The sequence below is a fragment of the Triticum dicoccoides genome, chromosome 7A (assembly GCF_002162155.2).
Source record: "Triticum dicoccoides isolate Atlit2015 ecotype Zavitan chromosome 7A, WEW_v2.0, whole genome shotgun sequence".
Classification (NCBI taxonomy): Eukaryota; Viridiplantae; Streptophyta; class Magnoliopsida; order Poales; family Poaceae; genus Triticum; species Triticum dicoccoides.
In genome coordinates, this window is record NC_041392.1 from 584,487,192 (window position 1) to 584,504,353 (window position 17,162).

At 43.5% G+C, this 17,162-nt stretch overlaps 1 protein-coding gene across 1 annotated transcript; it reads left to right on the forward strand.

The window, feature by feature from the left end:
* On the forward strand, positions 1–2,288 carry LOC119328531 (cinnamoyl-CoA reductase 1-like). The gene is made up of 6 exons (XM_037601504.1): positions 1–300; positions 385–554; positions 623–808; positions 1,270–1,432; positions 1,544–1,736; positions 1,843–2,288. The coding sequence occupies exons 1-6, from the start codon at positions 168–170 to the stop codon at positions 1,973–1,975; spliced, it is 978 nt and encodes a 325-aa protein (XP_037457401.1). The 5' UTR covers positions 1–167; the 3' UTR covers positions 1,976–2,288.
* Positions 2,289–17,162: the final 14,874 nt, after the last annotated feature.

Below are 17,162 nucleotides of genomic sequence, written 5' to 3' on the forward strand. Positions count from 1 at the left end.
GGGGCGAGTGTACTGGGAATTTGGGATCCGCGGCACCTCATCATAATCCAGACACTGTTATTGGGACAGCCCCGCTTCACCCTGCTGGAGATATATTATCGAGGATTTGCCTCAGTTACCAGTGGTCTCTTTCAGTTTCGGGTCGCAGCACAGACAGGAGGAGGGACATGGAGGCGGCCGGCGCGGGGAAAGCGGCGGCCGTGTGCGTGACGGGCGCGGGAGGCTTCATCGCCTCGTGGCTCGTCCGGCGCCTCCTATCCAGAGGAGACTACGCGGTGCATGGCACCGTCCGTGATCCCAGTAAGATTTTCTTGAGATGATCCATCCTCCTATCTCTCGCAGGTCTAGGCGAAAGCTTTAAGATGCGAAGTTCCCCGTCTGCAGGCGACCCCAAGAATGATCACCTGAGGGCGCTGGCCGGCGCCGGCGAGCGGCTGCGGCTGTTCAAGGCCGACGTGCTGGACTACTCGAGCGTGGCGTCCGCCGTGGCCGGCTGTGCCGGCGTCTTCCACATCGCAAGCCCCTGTCCCGCCGCCAAATCGACGAACCCCGAGGTAATTAACAGCCTAGCGCACACAAGCGTGAGCATAGGCGACGGTAATTAATTGGTTGCACGGCGCAGGTGGAGCTGCTTGCCCCGGCGGTGGCCGGCACGCTGAACGTGCTCAGGGCCTGCCGCGAGGCCGGCGTCCGCCGCGTCGTCGTGGTATCGTCGGTCGGCGCGGTCTTCATCAACCCCAAGCTCCCCGAGGGCCCCGTCCTGGACGAACACTGCTGGTCCAATGAGGAGTACTGCAGAACAACTGAGGTGACGACTCGGTCTATTTTCTCTCTCTCGCTCGCTCTGACCACTCAGGAGTAGATTAAGCTTTAGTACTAGTTGTTTTCCAAACTGATTTTCATGAGAAAGCTTGCACCAATCTGCCAGTCACTGTTGTTTTCATCCAGTTTGTTCAAAAAGCCGTTTTCATCCGGATCCTGCTTCATCCATTTCACAATATTAGTGTGTCCACGCTTTCCGAGATTCAAATTTAACCATAAATTTAATCAATGAGACCAATTGCGGTAGGAGCAAAAATTATATCACTGAATTCGTATTTTCGATATGAATTCAGTGATATAATTTTTGCTCCCACCACAGTCAGTCTTGTTGGTTAAATTTACGATCAAACTTGAATCTTGAGAAATACGGACGCACTACGTTGTGAAATGAAGGAATGGAGGGAGTAGCTACTAGTACTGCTGAACTGACACGATGGCTTATGCCAGAACTGGTACTGTCTGTCCAAGACACTAGCCGAGCGCGAGGCACTCTCCTACGCAGAGAAGACCGGGCTAAGCGTGGTGACCGTGTGTCCCTCGCTGGTGTTCGGCCCTCTGCTGCAGCCCACGGTGAACGCCAGCAGCTTGTTCCTCATCAACTACTTGAAATGTAAGCTCCATTTTGCGCACTTTGATCTTTTCGCATTCAGATTCAGATATGTAAATACAGATGCAGTTCTTGCTAACATACGGTTGGTTTGATCTTGATCTACGAATGCAGGCGAAGGCGCGGACGCCATGGAGGACAAGGTGAGGAACATGGTGGACGTCAGGGACGTCGCCGACGCCCTTGTACTGGCGTACGAGAGCCCGGAGGCGGCCGGCCGCTACATCTGCAGCGCGCATGCCAGGAAGGTCTCTGAAACGGTTTCCATCGTCAGGAGCATGTATCCGAACCTGAACTACCCAAAGAAGTAAGACGCCACACTTACGCTCGCCTTACGCCACGTATGTGCAGTGATTGTGTGCAAACTGACAGTAAGCTCGTGATTTTGACGGCGGTGACGATGATTTTGGCAGGTACGTTCAGGTGGGAGATCAGAAGGTGTTCAGCTCCGAGAAGCTGCGGAGGCTGGGGTGGAAGTTCACGACGCTGGAGGAGATGCTTAAGGACAGCGTTGAGTCCTACATGGCTGCAGGAATCCTAAACTGAGCTTGGCAATGCGACTGTCAAACAAACTGAATTTGGCCATGGTGTATGTGCAAAAGGAGTGAGTGTGAGGCCTTGTACAATGAAAGATGCTTAAAAAAATAAATCGGATTTTTCTGAAGCATCGACGTCTATTTCTATAGAAGAGACGCTTAGTTAAGCGTCTGTCTTGTACAAATAAGCACAGGTGCTTAAAAAAATTCTGATTTATTTCTCTAAACACCTCTCCTAAGCATCTCCCATTGTACAAGGCCTGAAGTGTAGCCAGATGTTGCTAGTTTCAATTCATGGGCAGCTGGTTAGCTGATTTGTGCCATGATCAAACTGTACCCTGAAAATTGTAGGGTGTTTCTTTTTTGCAGGAAAATATTCTTCTTTTTTAAATCGGAAAACTTCTATTTCATTAGCCAAAACAACCAGCTAAATCGCTGGTAACCAGACCACAAGCAAAGTCCGGGACACCATCCTCCCATACAGTTGAGGAAGCAAGCTCTAGGCTAGCACCAAAGGCAGCTAAAGAATCAGCTACTTGTATTACTCAAAAACTGAGAATCTTCTATTAAGATATTATAAGCTCGCCGCCTGGTGCATCGAGAGTTGTGGGGACGCTATAGGTCTATCCTGAAACGGTGTGTGTCGTTGGGCCAGGCGGTTTTGAGAAGGTATTGCTTGATTTTTGTTATACTTTTTTCCCTGTGCTTTCACCGGTTTTAATAATGTTATTTTGATATATTTTCCTGCTTTTTTATTTTTATTTTTATTTCTTTTTTTCTCTTTTTTATTGGTTCATTTTATTTTTTTCACATGTTCACTCATGAATATTTATTAAAAGGCGTGACATTTAAAAAAATATCAAGATTTTTTGAAATTCATAAACATTTTCCAAATTTATGAACATAATTCACTAGTATTTTTAAACCCTATGAACATTTTTAATTTTTGAACCTTTTTAAATGCGCAAACATTGTTTGAAATCCACAAAAATAAATAAATCTGCATACATTTTTTTGAAATTCATGTTTTAAATTAGCAACATATTTTAAAATCCAATTGTTTTTCTAAAAAATACTTGAACTTTTTTTGATTAAATAAACTCCTTCGAATAAAGAATATTGTACGTCTTTTTCGGAACTAGTAGTGGAGTGAGCACAAAAACAACTAAGCGAGCGAGGGAGCACGGTGCTGAGTGAGAAAGAGCTTTATGGGCCTCCCCATGTGAGCGTTATAATTGTAATTCCATGGTTTCAATGTGGAATAAGAACTCCCAAGGGGCTCAGCCAACCACCACCACCGGACACCGAGGCTATCTTCTCAAAAAAAAAAAAAACTGACACCAAGGAAAAAACTTATAAGCACTACAGAACCACACACCTACCAACTTCCTTCTCCTCTCAGAATAAATATCGTCTCCATCAGTAGACCAAGATGATATACAACGTAAGATAATACTACTCAAATATAATTAAAACTCAAGCTAATGTAGATAAAAATCATGACAAAACAACCAATTGTAATAACCCTGTGAAGGAAATATGCCCTAGAGGCAATAATAAAGATATTATTTATTTCATCATATCATGATAAATGTTTATTATTCATGTTAAAATTGTATTAACCGGAAACATAATACACGTGTGAATACATAGACAAATAGTATGTCACTAGTATGCCTCTACTTGACTAGCTCGTTGATCAAAGATGATTAAGTTTCCTAGCCACTGACATGTGTTGTCACTTGATTAACGGGATCACATCATTAGAAGAATGATGTGATTGACTTCACCCATTCTGTTAGCTTAGCACCCGATCGTTTAGTATGTTGCTATTGCTTTCTTCATGACTTATACATATTCCTATGACTATGAGATTATGCAACTCCCGTTTACCGGAGGAACACTTTGTGTGCTACCAAATGTCACAACGTAACTGGGTGATTATAAATGTGCTCTACAGGTGTCTCCGAAGGTACTTGTTGGGTTGGCGTATTTCGAGATTAGGATTTGTCACTCCGATTGTCGGAGAGGTATCTCTGGGCCCTCTCGGTAATGCACATCACTTAAGCCTTGCAAGCATTGCAACTAATGAGTTAGTTGCGAAATGATGTATTATGGAACGAGTAAAGAGACTTGCTGGTAACGAGATTGAACTAGGTATTGAGATACCAATGATTGAATCTCGGGCAAGTAACATATCGATGACAAAGGGAACAACGTATGTAGTTATGCGGTCTGACCGATAAAGATCTTCGTAGAATATGTGGGAGCCAATATGAGCATCCAGGTTCCGCTATTGGTTATTGACCGGAGACGTGTCTCGGTCATGTCTACATAGTTCTCGAACCCGTAGGGTCTGCACGCTTAACGTTTCGATGACAGTTATATTATGAGTTTATATGTTTTGATGTACCGAAGGTTGTTCGGAGTCCCGGATGTGATCACGGACATGACGAGTTGTCTCGAAATGGTCGATACATGAAGATTGATATATTGGAAGCCTATGTTTGGATATCGGAAGTGTTTCGGGTGAAATTAGGATTTTACCGGAGTACCGGGAGGTTACCGGAACCCCCGGGAGGTTAATGGGCCTTAGTGGGCCTTTACGGAGAAGAGGAGAGGCGGCCAGGGCTGGGCCGCGTGCCCCTCCCCCTAGTCCGAATAGGACAAGGAGAGGGGGGTGGCGCTCCCCCCCCTTCCTTCCTCTCTCCCTCCTCTTTCCCCCTCCCAAGTCCTAATCCAACTAGGAAAGGGACTCCCGGAGTAGGACTCCTCCTGGCGCGCCCTCTCTCCTAGCTGGCCGCACCCCCCTTGCTCCTTTATATACGGGGGCAGGGGGCACCCTAGAGACACAACAATTGATCAGTTGATCTTTTAGCCGTGTGTAGTGCCCCCCTCCATCATAGTCCACCTCGATAATACTGTAGCGGTGCTTAGGCGAAGCCCTGCGTCGGTAGAACATCATCATCATCACCACGCCGTCGTGCTGACAAAACTCTCCCTTAATACTCGGCTGGATCGGAGTTCAAGGGACGTCATCGGGCTGAACGTGTGCTGAACTCGGAGGTGTCGTGCGTTCGGTACTTGATCGGTCGGATCGTGAAGACGTACGATTACATCAACCGCGTTGTGCTAACGCTTCCGCTTTTGGTCTACGAGGGTACGTGGACAACACTCTCCCCTCTCGTTGCTATGCATCACCATGATCTTGCGTGTGCGTAGGAATTTTTTTGAAATTACTACGTTCCCCAACAGTGGCATCCGAGCCAGGTTTTATGCGTAGATGTCATATGCACGAGTAGAACACAAGTGAGTTGTGGGCGATATAAGTCATACTGCTTACCAACATGTCATACTTTGGTTTGATGGTATTGTTGGATGAAGCGGCCCGGACCGACATTACACGTACGTTTACGCGAGACTGGTTCTACCGATGTGCTTTGCACACAGGTGGCTGGCGGGTGTCAGTTTCTCCAACTTTAGTTGAACCGAGTGTGGCTACGTCCGGTCCTTGCAAAGGTTAAAACAGCACCAACTTGACAAACTATCATTGTGGTTTTGATGCGTAGGTAAGAACGGTTCTTGCTAAGCCCGTAGCAGCCACGTAAAATTTGCAACAAACAAAGTAGAGGATGTCTAACTTGTTTTTGCAGGGCATGTTGTGATGTGATATGGTCAAGACATGATGCTAAATTTTATTGTATGAGATGATCATGTTTTGTAACCGAGTTATCGGCAACTGGCAGGAGCCATATGGTTGTCGCTTTATTGTATGCAATGCAATCGCCCTGTAATGCTTTACTTTATCACTAAGCGGTAGCGATAGTCGTAGAAGCATAAGATTGGCGAGACGATAACGATACTACGATGGAGATCAAGGTGTCGCGCGGGTGACGATGGTGATCATGACAGGTGCTTCGGAGATGGAGATCACAAGCACAAGATGATGATGGCCATACCATATCACTTATATTGATTGCATGTAATGTTTATCTTTTATGCATCTTATCTTGCTTTGATTGACGGTAGCATTATAAGATGATCCCTCACTAAATTATCAAAGTATAAGTGTTCTCCCTGAGTATGCACCATTGTGAAAGTTCTTCGTGCTGAGACACCACGTGATGATCGGGTGTGGTAGGCTCTACATTCAAATACAACAGGTGCAAAACAGTTGCACACGTGGAATACTCAGGTTAAACTTGACGAGCCTAGCATATAACAGATATGGCCTCGGAACACGGAGACTGAAAGGTCGAGCGTGAATCATATAGTAGATATGATCAACATAGTGATGTTCACCGTTGAAACTACTCCATCTCACGTGATGATCGGACATGGTTTAGTTAACATGGATCACGTGATCACTTAGAGGATTAGAGGGATGTCTATCTAAGTGGGATTTCTTAAGTAATATAATTAATTGAACTTAAATTTATCATGAACTTAGTACCTGATAGTATCTTGCTTGTCTATGTTGATTGTAGATAGATGGCCCGTGATGTTGTTCCGTTGAATTTTAATGCGTTCCTTGAGAAAGCAAAGTTGAAAGATGATGGTAGCAATTACACGGACTGGGTCCGTAACTTGAGGATTATCCTCATTGCTGCATAGAAAAGTTACGTCCTGGAAGCACCGCTAGGTGTACCACCTACACCAGCAACTGCAGACATTGTGAATGCCTGGCAGTCACGTGTTGATGATTACTCGATAGTTCAGTGTGCCATGCTTCACGGCTTAGCACCGTGACTTCAACGATGTTTTGAATGCCATGGAGCATATGAGATGTTCCAGGAGTTGGAGTTGATATTTCAAAAGAATGCCCAGATTGAGAGATATGAAGTCTCCAATAAGTTCTACAGCTGCAAGATGGAGGAGAATAGTTCTGTCAGTGAGCATATACTCAAGATGTCTGGGTACTGCAATCACTTGATTCAACTGGGAGTTAATCTTCCGGATGATAGCGTCATTGACAGAATTCTCCAATCACTGCCACCAAGCTACAAGAGCTTCGTGATGAACTATAATATGCAAGGGATGGATAAGACAATTCCCGAGCTCTTCGCAATGCTAAAGGTTGCAGAGGTAGAAATCAAGAAGGAGCATCAAGTGTTGATGGTCAATAAGACCACCAGTTTCAAGAAAAAGGGTAAAGGGAAGAAGAAGGAGAACTTCAAGAAGAACAACAAGCAAGTTGCTGCTCAGGAGAAGAAACCCAAGTCTGGACCTAAGCCTGAGACTGAGTGCTTCTACTGCAAGCAGACTGGTCACTGGAAGCGGAATTGCCCCAAGTATTTGGAGGATAAGAAGGATGGCAAGGTGAACAAAGATATATGTGATATACATGTTATTGATGTGTACCTTACTAATGCTCGTAGTAGCACCTGGGTATTTGATACTGGTTCTGTTGCTAATATTTGCAACTCGAAACAAGGGCTACGGATTAAGTGAAGATTGGCTAAGGACGAGGTGACGATGCGCGTGGGAAATGGTTCCAAAGTCGATGTGATCGCAGTCGGCACCCTACCTCTACATCTACCTTCGGGATTAGTATTAGACCTAAATAATTGTTATTTGGTGCCAGCGTTGAGCATGAACATTATATCTGGATCTTGTTTGATGTGAGACAGTTATTCATTTAAATTAGAGAATAATGGTTGTTCTATTTATATGAGTAATGTCTTTTATGGTCATGCACCCTTGAAGAGTGGTCTATTTTTGTTGAATCTCGATAGTAGTGATACACATATTCATAATATTGAGGCCAAAAGATGCAGAGTTGATAATGATAGTGCAAATTATTTATGGCACTGTCGTTTAGGTCATATCGGTGTAAAGCGCATGAAGAAACTCCATACTGATGGATTTTTGGAACCACTTGATTATGAATCACTTGGTACTTGCGAACCGTGCCTCATTAGGGATGGCAATGGGTACCCATTACCCGCATACCCTGTGGGTAAAAACCCTATTAGGGTAAGGGTATGGGACAAAAAATTACCCATGGGTACTTAAATGGGAAAATATCATACCCATCGGGTAGAGAGGGTACGGGTATGAGATCGTATAACCCATGCCCGCGTACCCATGAACCCATCTAAAATGTTAACAGGTGGGTTTCCATTAATATCCCAATGTATTCATTTCCCCTCTTAATCACGCTAGGTAAAAACTCTAATGTGTATTCAAATTATCTCTATAATTTATCATGATTTCGTGAACTTAAAGTGTATGCATATGTGTTGTTATTTATGATTATGTGTTCTTATTTATCATTTTTATATGTCACTTTATAGGAAAGTATTTTTGTTTATGAGAATATGTTGTTGTTACAATATGTTGTTGTACATTGTTGTTTAAAATGTGTTGCTATTAATAATTTATGATTATATGTTACTTTTTACAACTATTTTCTACTCAATTGATGTGCTGTAAACGTGGGTATTTTTAACCGCGGGTATCCATATACCTTGTCGGGTGACGGGTATGGGTATGGGTGATGGGTAAACTCAGGGCGGACGGGTAAGGGTATGGGGTAGCTCCACCCGTACCCATACCCTGCGGGTGCCATCCCTATGCCTCATGGGCAAGATGACTAAAACGCTGTTCTCCGGTACTATGGAGAGAGCAACAGATTTGTTGGAGATCATACATACAGATGTATGTGGTCCGATGAATGTTGAGGCTCGTGGCGGATATCGTTATTTTATCACCTTCATAGATGATTTAAGCAGATATGGGTATATCTACTTAATGAAACATAAGTCTGAAACGTTTGGAAAGTTCAAAGAATTCCAGAGTGAAGTTAAAAATCATCGTAACAAGAAAATAAAGTTTCTACGATTTGATCGTGGAGGAGAATATTTGAGTTATATGTTTGGTCTTCATTTGAAACAATGCGGAATAGTTTCGCAACTCACGCCACCCAGAACACCACAGCGTAATGGCGTGTCCAAACGTCGTAATCGTACTTTACTAGATATGGTGCGATCTATGATGTCTCTTACTGATTTACCGCTATCGTTTTGGGGTTATGCTTTAGAGACGGCCGCATTCATGTTAAATAGGGCACCATCGAAATCCGTTGAGACGACGCCTTATGAACTATGGTTTGGCAAGAAGCCAAAGTTGTCGTTTCTGAAAGTTTGGGGCTACGATGCTTATGTGAAAAAGGTTCAACCTGATAAGCTCGAACTCAAATCGGAGAAATGTGTCTTCATAGGATACCTAAGGAGACTGTTGGGGACAACTTCTATCACAGATCCGAAGGCAAGACTTTTGTTGCTAAATTCAGAGTTTTTCTAGAGAAGGGATTTCTCTCGAAAGAAGTGAGTGGGAGGAAAGTAGAACTTGATGAGGTAACTGTACCTGCTCCCTTATTGGAAAGTAGTTCATCATAGAAACCGGTTTCTGCGACACCTTCACAAATTAGTGAGGAAGTTAATGATGATGATCATGAAACTTCAGATCAAGTTGTTGCTGAACCTCGTAGGTCAACCAGAGTAAGATCCGCACCAGAGTGGTACGGTAATCCTGTTCCGGAAGTTATGTTACTAGACCATTACGAACCTACGAACTATGAAGAAGCGATGGTGAGCCCAGATTCCGTGAAATGGCTTGAGGCCATGAAATCTGAGATGGGATCCATGTATGAGAACAAAGTGTGGAGTTTGGTTGACTTGCCCGATGATCAGCAAGCAATTGATAATAAATGGATCTTCAAGAATAAGACTGACGCTGGCGGTAATGTTACTGTCTATAAAGCTCGACTTGTTGCGAAAGGTTTTTGACAAGTTCAAGGGATTGACTATGATGAGACCTTCTCACCCGTAGCGATGCTTAAGTCTGTCCGAATCATGTTAGCAATGCCACATTTTATGATTATGAAATTTGGCAAATGGATGTCAAAACTGCATTCCTGAATGGATTTCTAGAAGAAGAGTTGTATATGATGCAACTGGAAGGTTTTGTCGATCCAAAGGGAGCTAACAAAGTGTGCAAGCTCCAGCGATCCATTTATGGACTGGTGCAAGCCTCTCGGAGTTGGAATAAACGCTTTGATAGTGTGATCAAAGCATTTGGTTTTGTACAGACTTTTGGAGAAGCCTGTATTTACAAGAAAGTGAGTGGGAGCTCTGAAGCATTTCTAATATTATATGTGGATGACATATTGTTGATTGGAAATGATATAGAATTTTTGGATAGCATAAACGGATACTTGAATAAGAGTTTTTCAATGAAAGACCTCGGTGAAGCTGCTTATATATTGGGCATCAAGATCTATACAGATAGATCAAGACGCTTAATTGGACTTTCAAAAAGCACATACCTTGACAAAGTTTTGAAGAAGTTCAAAATGGATCAAGCAAAGAAAGGGTTCTTGCCTGTGTTACAAGGTGTGAAGTTGAGTAAGACTCAATGCCCGACCACTGCATGACATAGAGAGGAAATGAAAGATGTTCCCTATGCTTCAGCCATAGGCTCTATCATGTATGCAATGCTGTGTATGAGACCTTATGTGCGCCTTGCTATAAGTCTAGCAGGGAGGTACCAAAATAATCCAGGAGTAGATCACTGGACAGCGGTCAAGAACATCCTGAAATACCTGAAAAGGACTAAGAATATGTTTCTCGTTTATGGAGGTGACAAAGAGCTCATCGTAAATGGTTACGTTGATGCAAGCTTTAACACTGATCCGGACGATTCTAAATCGCAAACCGGATACGTGTTTACATTGAACGGTGGAGCTGTCAGTTGGTGCAGTTCTAAACAATGCGTCGTGGCAAGATCTACGTGTGAAGCAAAGTACATAGCTTCTTCGGAAGCAGCAAATGAAGGAGTCTGGATGAAGGAGTTCATATCCGATCTAGGTATCATACCTAGTGCATCGGGTCCAATGAAAATCTTTTGTGACAATACTGGTGCAATTGCCTTGGCGAAGGAATCCAGATTTCACAAGAGAACCAAGCACATCAAGAGACGCTTCAATTCCATCCGGGATTTAGTCCAAGTGGGAGACATAGAAATTTGCAAGACACATACGGATCTGAATGTTGCAGACCCGTTGACTAAGCCTCTTCCATGAGCAAAACATGATCAGCACCAAGGCTCCATGGGTGTTAGAATCATTACAGTGTAATCTAGATTATTGACTCTAGTGCAATTGGGAGACTGAAGGAAATATGCCCTAGAGGCAATAATAAAGTTATTATTTATTTCCTTATATCATGATAAATGTTTATTATTCATGCTAGAATTGTATTAACCGGAAACATAATACATGTGTGAATACATAGACAAACAGTATGTCACTAGTATGCCTCTACTTGACTAGCTCGTTGATCAAAGATGGTTAAGTTTCCTAGCCATTTACATGGGTTGTCATTTGATTAATGAGATCACATCATTAGGAGAATGATGTGATTGACTTGACCCATTCCGTTAGCTTAGCACCCGGTCATTTAGTATGTTGCTATTGCTTTCTTCATGACTTATACATGTTCCTATGACTATGAGATTATGCAACTCCCGTTTACCGGAGGAACACTTTGTGTGCTACCAAATGTCACAACGTAGCTGGGTGATTATAAAGGTGCTCTATAGGTGTCTCCGAAGGTACTTGTTGGGTTGGCGTATTTTGAGATTAGGATTTGTCACTCCTATTGTCGGAGAGATATCTCTGGGCCCTCTCAGTAATGCACATCACTTAAGCATTGCAACTAATGAGTTAGTTGCGGAATGATGTATTACGGAACGAGTAAAGAGACTTGTCGGTAACGAGATTGAACTAGGTATTGAGATACCGACGATCGAATCTCGAGCAAGTAACATACCGATGACAAAGGGAACAACGTATGTAGTTATGCGGTCTGACCGATAAAGATCTTCGTAGAATATGTGGGAGCCAATATGAGCATCCAGGTTCCTCTATTGGTTATTGACCGGAGACGTGTCTCGGTCATGTCTACATAGTTCTCGAACCCGTAGGGTCCGCACGCTTAATGTTTCGATGACAGTTATTTTATGAGTTTATATGTTTTGATGTACCGAAGGTTGTTCGGAGTCCCGGATGTGATCACGGACATGACAAGGAGTCTCGGAATGGTCGAGACATGAAGATTTATATATCGGAACCCTATGTTTGGATATCGGAAGTGTTTCGGGTGAAATCGGGATTTTACCGGAGTACCGGGAGGTTACCGAAACCCCCGGGGAGGTTAATGGGCCATAGTGGGCCTTTAAGGAGAAGAGGAGAGGCGGCCAGGGCTGGGCCGCGCGCCTCTCCCCCCTAGTCCGAATAGCACAAGGAGAGGGGGGCGGCGCCCCCCCTTCCTTCCTCTCTCCCTCCTCTTTCCCCCTCCCAAGTCCTAATCCAACTAGGAAAGGGGGAGAGTTGAAAGTGCGTTATATCGACTAGAGGGGGGCGAATAGGCAATTTTTATGAAAGTCTTCAAAACGTGGAAGTTTCGAAGACAAACGATAGAAATAAACCTATTACCATGCAGCGGAAGGTAGACTACACTAGGCAAACCATAGTCAAGTATTCAATGAAGTGAAAGCACAATGACTAATAGCAGCTAGGTAGTAAGGATCAGGTAGGAAGATATTATGAAGCCGATCAGAACAAGAAGTCACTCAGTGAAGACAGAAGATAGTGCAATCATACAATGACTTCACAAGGACCAACAGTAAGTAAAGGGAAGGTAAGGATGAAACCAGTGACTCGTTGAAGACAATGATTTGTTGGACCAGTTCCAGTTGCTGTGACAACTGTACGTCTGGTTAGGGCGGCTAGGTATTTAAACCTGAGGACACACAGTCCCGGACACCCAGTCCTGAACACGCAGATCAGGACACCCAGTCCTCACCGTATTCTCCTTGAGCTAAGGTCACACAGACCTCTCCCAATCACTCTGGTAAGTCTTCATGGTAGACTCCCAAACCTTCACAGACTTCGTTCACTGGCGATCCACAATGTCTCTTGGATGCTCAGAACGCGACGCCTAACCGGCTGGAGGATTCACAGTCCTCAAGTGTAATAAGTCTTCAGATCACACAGAGAAGAAGACTTAAGTGATGCCTAAAACTCTTTGGCTCTGGGTGGTTAGGGCTTTATCCTCGCAAGGAATTCTCTCTCAAAGGCTTCGAGGTGGGTTGCTCTCAAACGACAAAAGCCATACTCTAACTCTGAGCAGCCAACCGTTTATGGTTGTAGGGGGTGAGCTATTTATAGCCACTAGGCAACCCGACCTGATTTGTTCGAAATGACCCTGGGTCACTAAGGAACTGACACGTGTTCCAACGGTCAGATTTCAAACACACACGGCAACTTTACTTGGGCTACAAGCAAAGCTGACTTGTCCGACTCTGGACAAGATTCGCTCTCATAGTCTTCACTCGAAGACATAGGTTTTGGTTAAGCATCACTTCAGTCATTCTGACTGGTTCTCTTGGACCCCACTTAACAGTACGGTGGTTCCTATGACTCAATAAAGAAGAAAAGGGAACTATGAAGGATCTGAGTCTTCGAGCTCCATAGGCTTCATGTGATGTCTTCTCTTGTCATAGTCTTCAATGAGAATATCTTCATATACCACCTTTGACATCAATGTCTTCATACATTTTTAGGGGTCATCTCTGGTAGGAAAACCGAATCAATGAGGGACTTCTACCTGTGTTATCCTGCAATTCTCACAAACACATTAGTCCCTCAACTAGGTTTGTCGTCAATACTCCAAAACCAACTAGGGGTGGCACTAGATGCACTTACAATCTCCCCCTTTTTGGTGATTGATGACAAACTAGTTGAAGTTTTCAATGGGGAATATAATATGTGAAATTGTAAAGGATAAGGAATTGTCTTCATTAGTTGCAAGGGCTCCCCCTGAAGATTTGCATATAATTAATTTGCTTTTGGAATGCAAATGCACATGGCAGGTTGTACTCGTGGAGATCATCTTCAACTTATGATGACAATTCATTATGCATGTGAAGGTATGTGAAGATAATGACATGCATAATGGAAAGTGGACGTCTGCAAAATGATCTAAGTGCGGAATTTATCGTCGCACATGCGGAATTTATCATCGCATCACAAAGTAGCAAACAAGTAGCAGACGACCATTGAGTTTAGGTGTTACAACTCAAAGAACCAAATGTATCAAAACGAGAGTTGTAAACACGAGGCAAAATATAAAGCAACCGCCCATGTGGACCCGCTTGAAGACTATCAAACTCATATGCTTCTTCCCCTTTTGTCAGTAAGGACCAAAAAGGTTTGAAGACATAGAGCATCTACTCGTTCCCATGAAGAGTAGGTGAAGCAGCAGGGTCGTCAGTGGTGTTCGGCGGTGCAGAAGAACTTGGAGCAGTGTCGAAGCGTGTTGAAGGAGGTGGCGGTGAAGTAGCATCATCTTCGTCCTCGATCACTCTGGCATTCACAGTTGCAGCAGAAGAAGAGAACTCAGAGTCTTCAAGAGATGGAGTTCGTCGCAGCACTGCCCTTCGAGGAGGTGTGGAGTCAAACTTGAAGCGTTCAGAGAAGCCATCCTCTTGAAGATCATCTTCAGAGCACATAAGCGTCAGCCCTTTCCATGTTTTGGGGTTATGGGGTTATGCTTTAGAGACGGCCGCATTCACGTTAAATAGGGCACCATCAAAATCCGTTGAGACGACGCCTTATGAACTATGGTTTGGCAAGAAGCCAAAGTTGTCGTTTCTGAAAGTTTGGGGCGGCGATGCTTATGTGAAAAAGCTTCAACCTGATAAGCTCGAACCCAAATCGAAGAAATGTGTCTTCATAGGATACCCAAAGGAGACTGTTGGGGACACCTTCTATCACAGATCCGAAGGCAAGACTTTTGTTGCTAAATTCAGAGTTTTTCTAGAGAAGGGATTTCTCTCAAAAGAAGTGAGTGGGAGGAAAGTAGAACTTGATGAGGTAACTGTACCTGCTCCCTTATTGGAAAGTAGTTCATCATAGAAACCGGTTTCTGCGACACCTTCACGAATTAGTGAGGAAGTTAATGATGATGATCATGAAACTTCAGATCAAGTTGTTGCTGAACCTCGTAGGTCAACCAGAGTAAGATCCGCACCAGAGTGGTACGGTAATCCTGTTCTGGAAGTTATGTTACTAGACCATTACAAACCTACGAACTATGAAGAAGCGATGGTGAGCCCAGATTCCGCGAAATGGCTTGAGGCCATGAAATCTGAGATGGGATCCATGTATGAGAACAAAGTGTGGACTTTGGTTGACTTGCCCGATGATCGGCAAGCAATTGAGAATAAATGGATCTTCAAGAAGAAGACTGACGCTGGCGGTAATGTTACTGTCTATACAGCTCGACTTGTTGCGAAAGGTTTTTGACAAGTTCAAGGGATTGACTATGATGAGACCTTCTCACCCGTAGCGATGCTTAAGTCTGTCCGAATCATGTTAGCAATTGCCGCATTTTATGATTATGAAATTTGGCAAATGGATGTCAAAACTGCATTCCTAAATGGATTTCTGGAAGAAGAGTTGTATATGATGCAACCGGAAGGTTTTGTCGATCCAAAGGGAGCTAACAAAGTGTGCAAGCTCCAGCGATCCATTTATGGACTGGTGGAAGCCTCTCGGAGTTGGAATAAACGCTTTGATAGTGTGATCAAAGCATTTGGTTCTGTACAGACTTTTGGAGAAGCCTGTATTTACAAGAAAGTGAGTGGGAGCTCTGTAGCATTTCTAATATTATATGTGGATGACATATTGTTGATTGGAAATGATATAGAATTTTTGGATAGCATAAAGGGATACTTGAATAAGAGTTTTTCAATGAAAGACCTCGGTGAAGCTGCTTATATATTGGGCATCAAGATCTATAGAGATAGATCAAGACGCTTAATTGGACTTTCACAAAGCACATACCTTGACAAAGTTTTGAAGAAGTTCAAAATGGATCAAGCAAAGAAAGGGTTCTTGCCTGTGTTACAAGGTGTGAATTTGAGTAAGACTCAATGCCTGAGCACTGCATGACATAGAGAGAAAATGAAAGATGTTCCCTATGCTTCAGCCATAGGCTCTATCATGTATGCAATGCTGTGTACGAGACCTTATGTGCGCCTTGCTATAAGTCTAGCAGGGAGGTACCAAAGTAATCCAGGAGTAGATCACTGGACAGCGGTCAAGAACATCCTAAAGTACCTGAAAAGGACTAAGAATATGTTTCTCGTTTATGGAGGTGACAAAGAGCTCATTGTAAATGGTTACGTTGATGCAAGCTTTGACACTGATCCGGACGATTCTAAATCGCAAACCGGATACGTGTTTACACTGAACGGTGGAGCTGTCAGTTGGTACAGTTCTAAACAATGCGTCGTGGCAGGATCTACGTGTGAAGCAGAGTACGTAGCTTCTTCGGAAGCAGCAAATGAAGGAGTCCGGATGAAGGAGTTCATATCCGATCTAGGTGTCATACCTAGTGCATCGGGTCCAATGAAAATATTTTGTGACAATACTGGTGCAATTGCCTTGGCGAAGGAATCCAGATTTCACAAGAGAACCAAGCACATCAAGAGACGCTTCAATTCCATCCGGGATTTAGTCCAGGTGGGAGACATAGAAATTTGCAAGACACATACGGATCTGAATGTTGCAGACCCGTTGACTAAGCCTCTTCCATGAGCAAAACATGATCAGCACCAAGGCTCCATGGGTGTTAGAATCATTACAGTGTAATCTAGATTATTGACTCTGGTGCAAGTGGGATACTGAAGGAAATATGCCCTAGAGGAAATAATAAAGTTATTATTTATTTCCTTATATCATGATAAATGTTTATTATTCATGCTAGAATTGTATTAACCGGAAACATAATACATGTGTGAATACATAGACAAACAGTATGTCACTAGTATGCCTCTACTTGACTAGCTCGTTGATCAAAGATGGTTAAGTTTCCTAGCCATTTACATGGGTTGTCATTTGATTAACGAGATCACATCATTAGGAGAATGATGTGATTGACTTGACCCATTCCGTTAGCTTAGCACCCGGTCATTTAGTATGTTGCTATTGCTTTCTTCATGACTTATACATGTTCCTATGACTATGAGATTATGCAACTCCCGTTTACCGGAGGAACACTTTGTGTGCTACCAAATGTCACAACGTAGCTGGGTGATTATAAAGGTGCTCTACAGGTGTCTCCGAA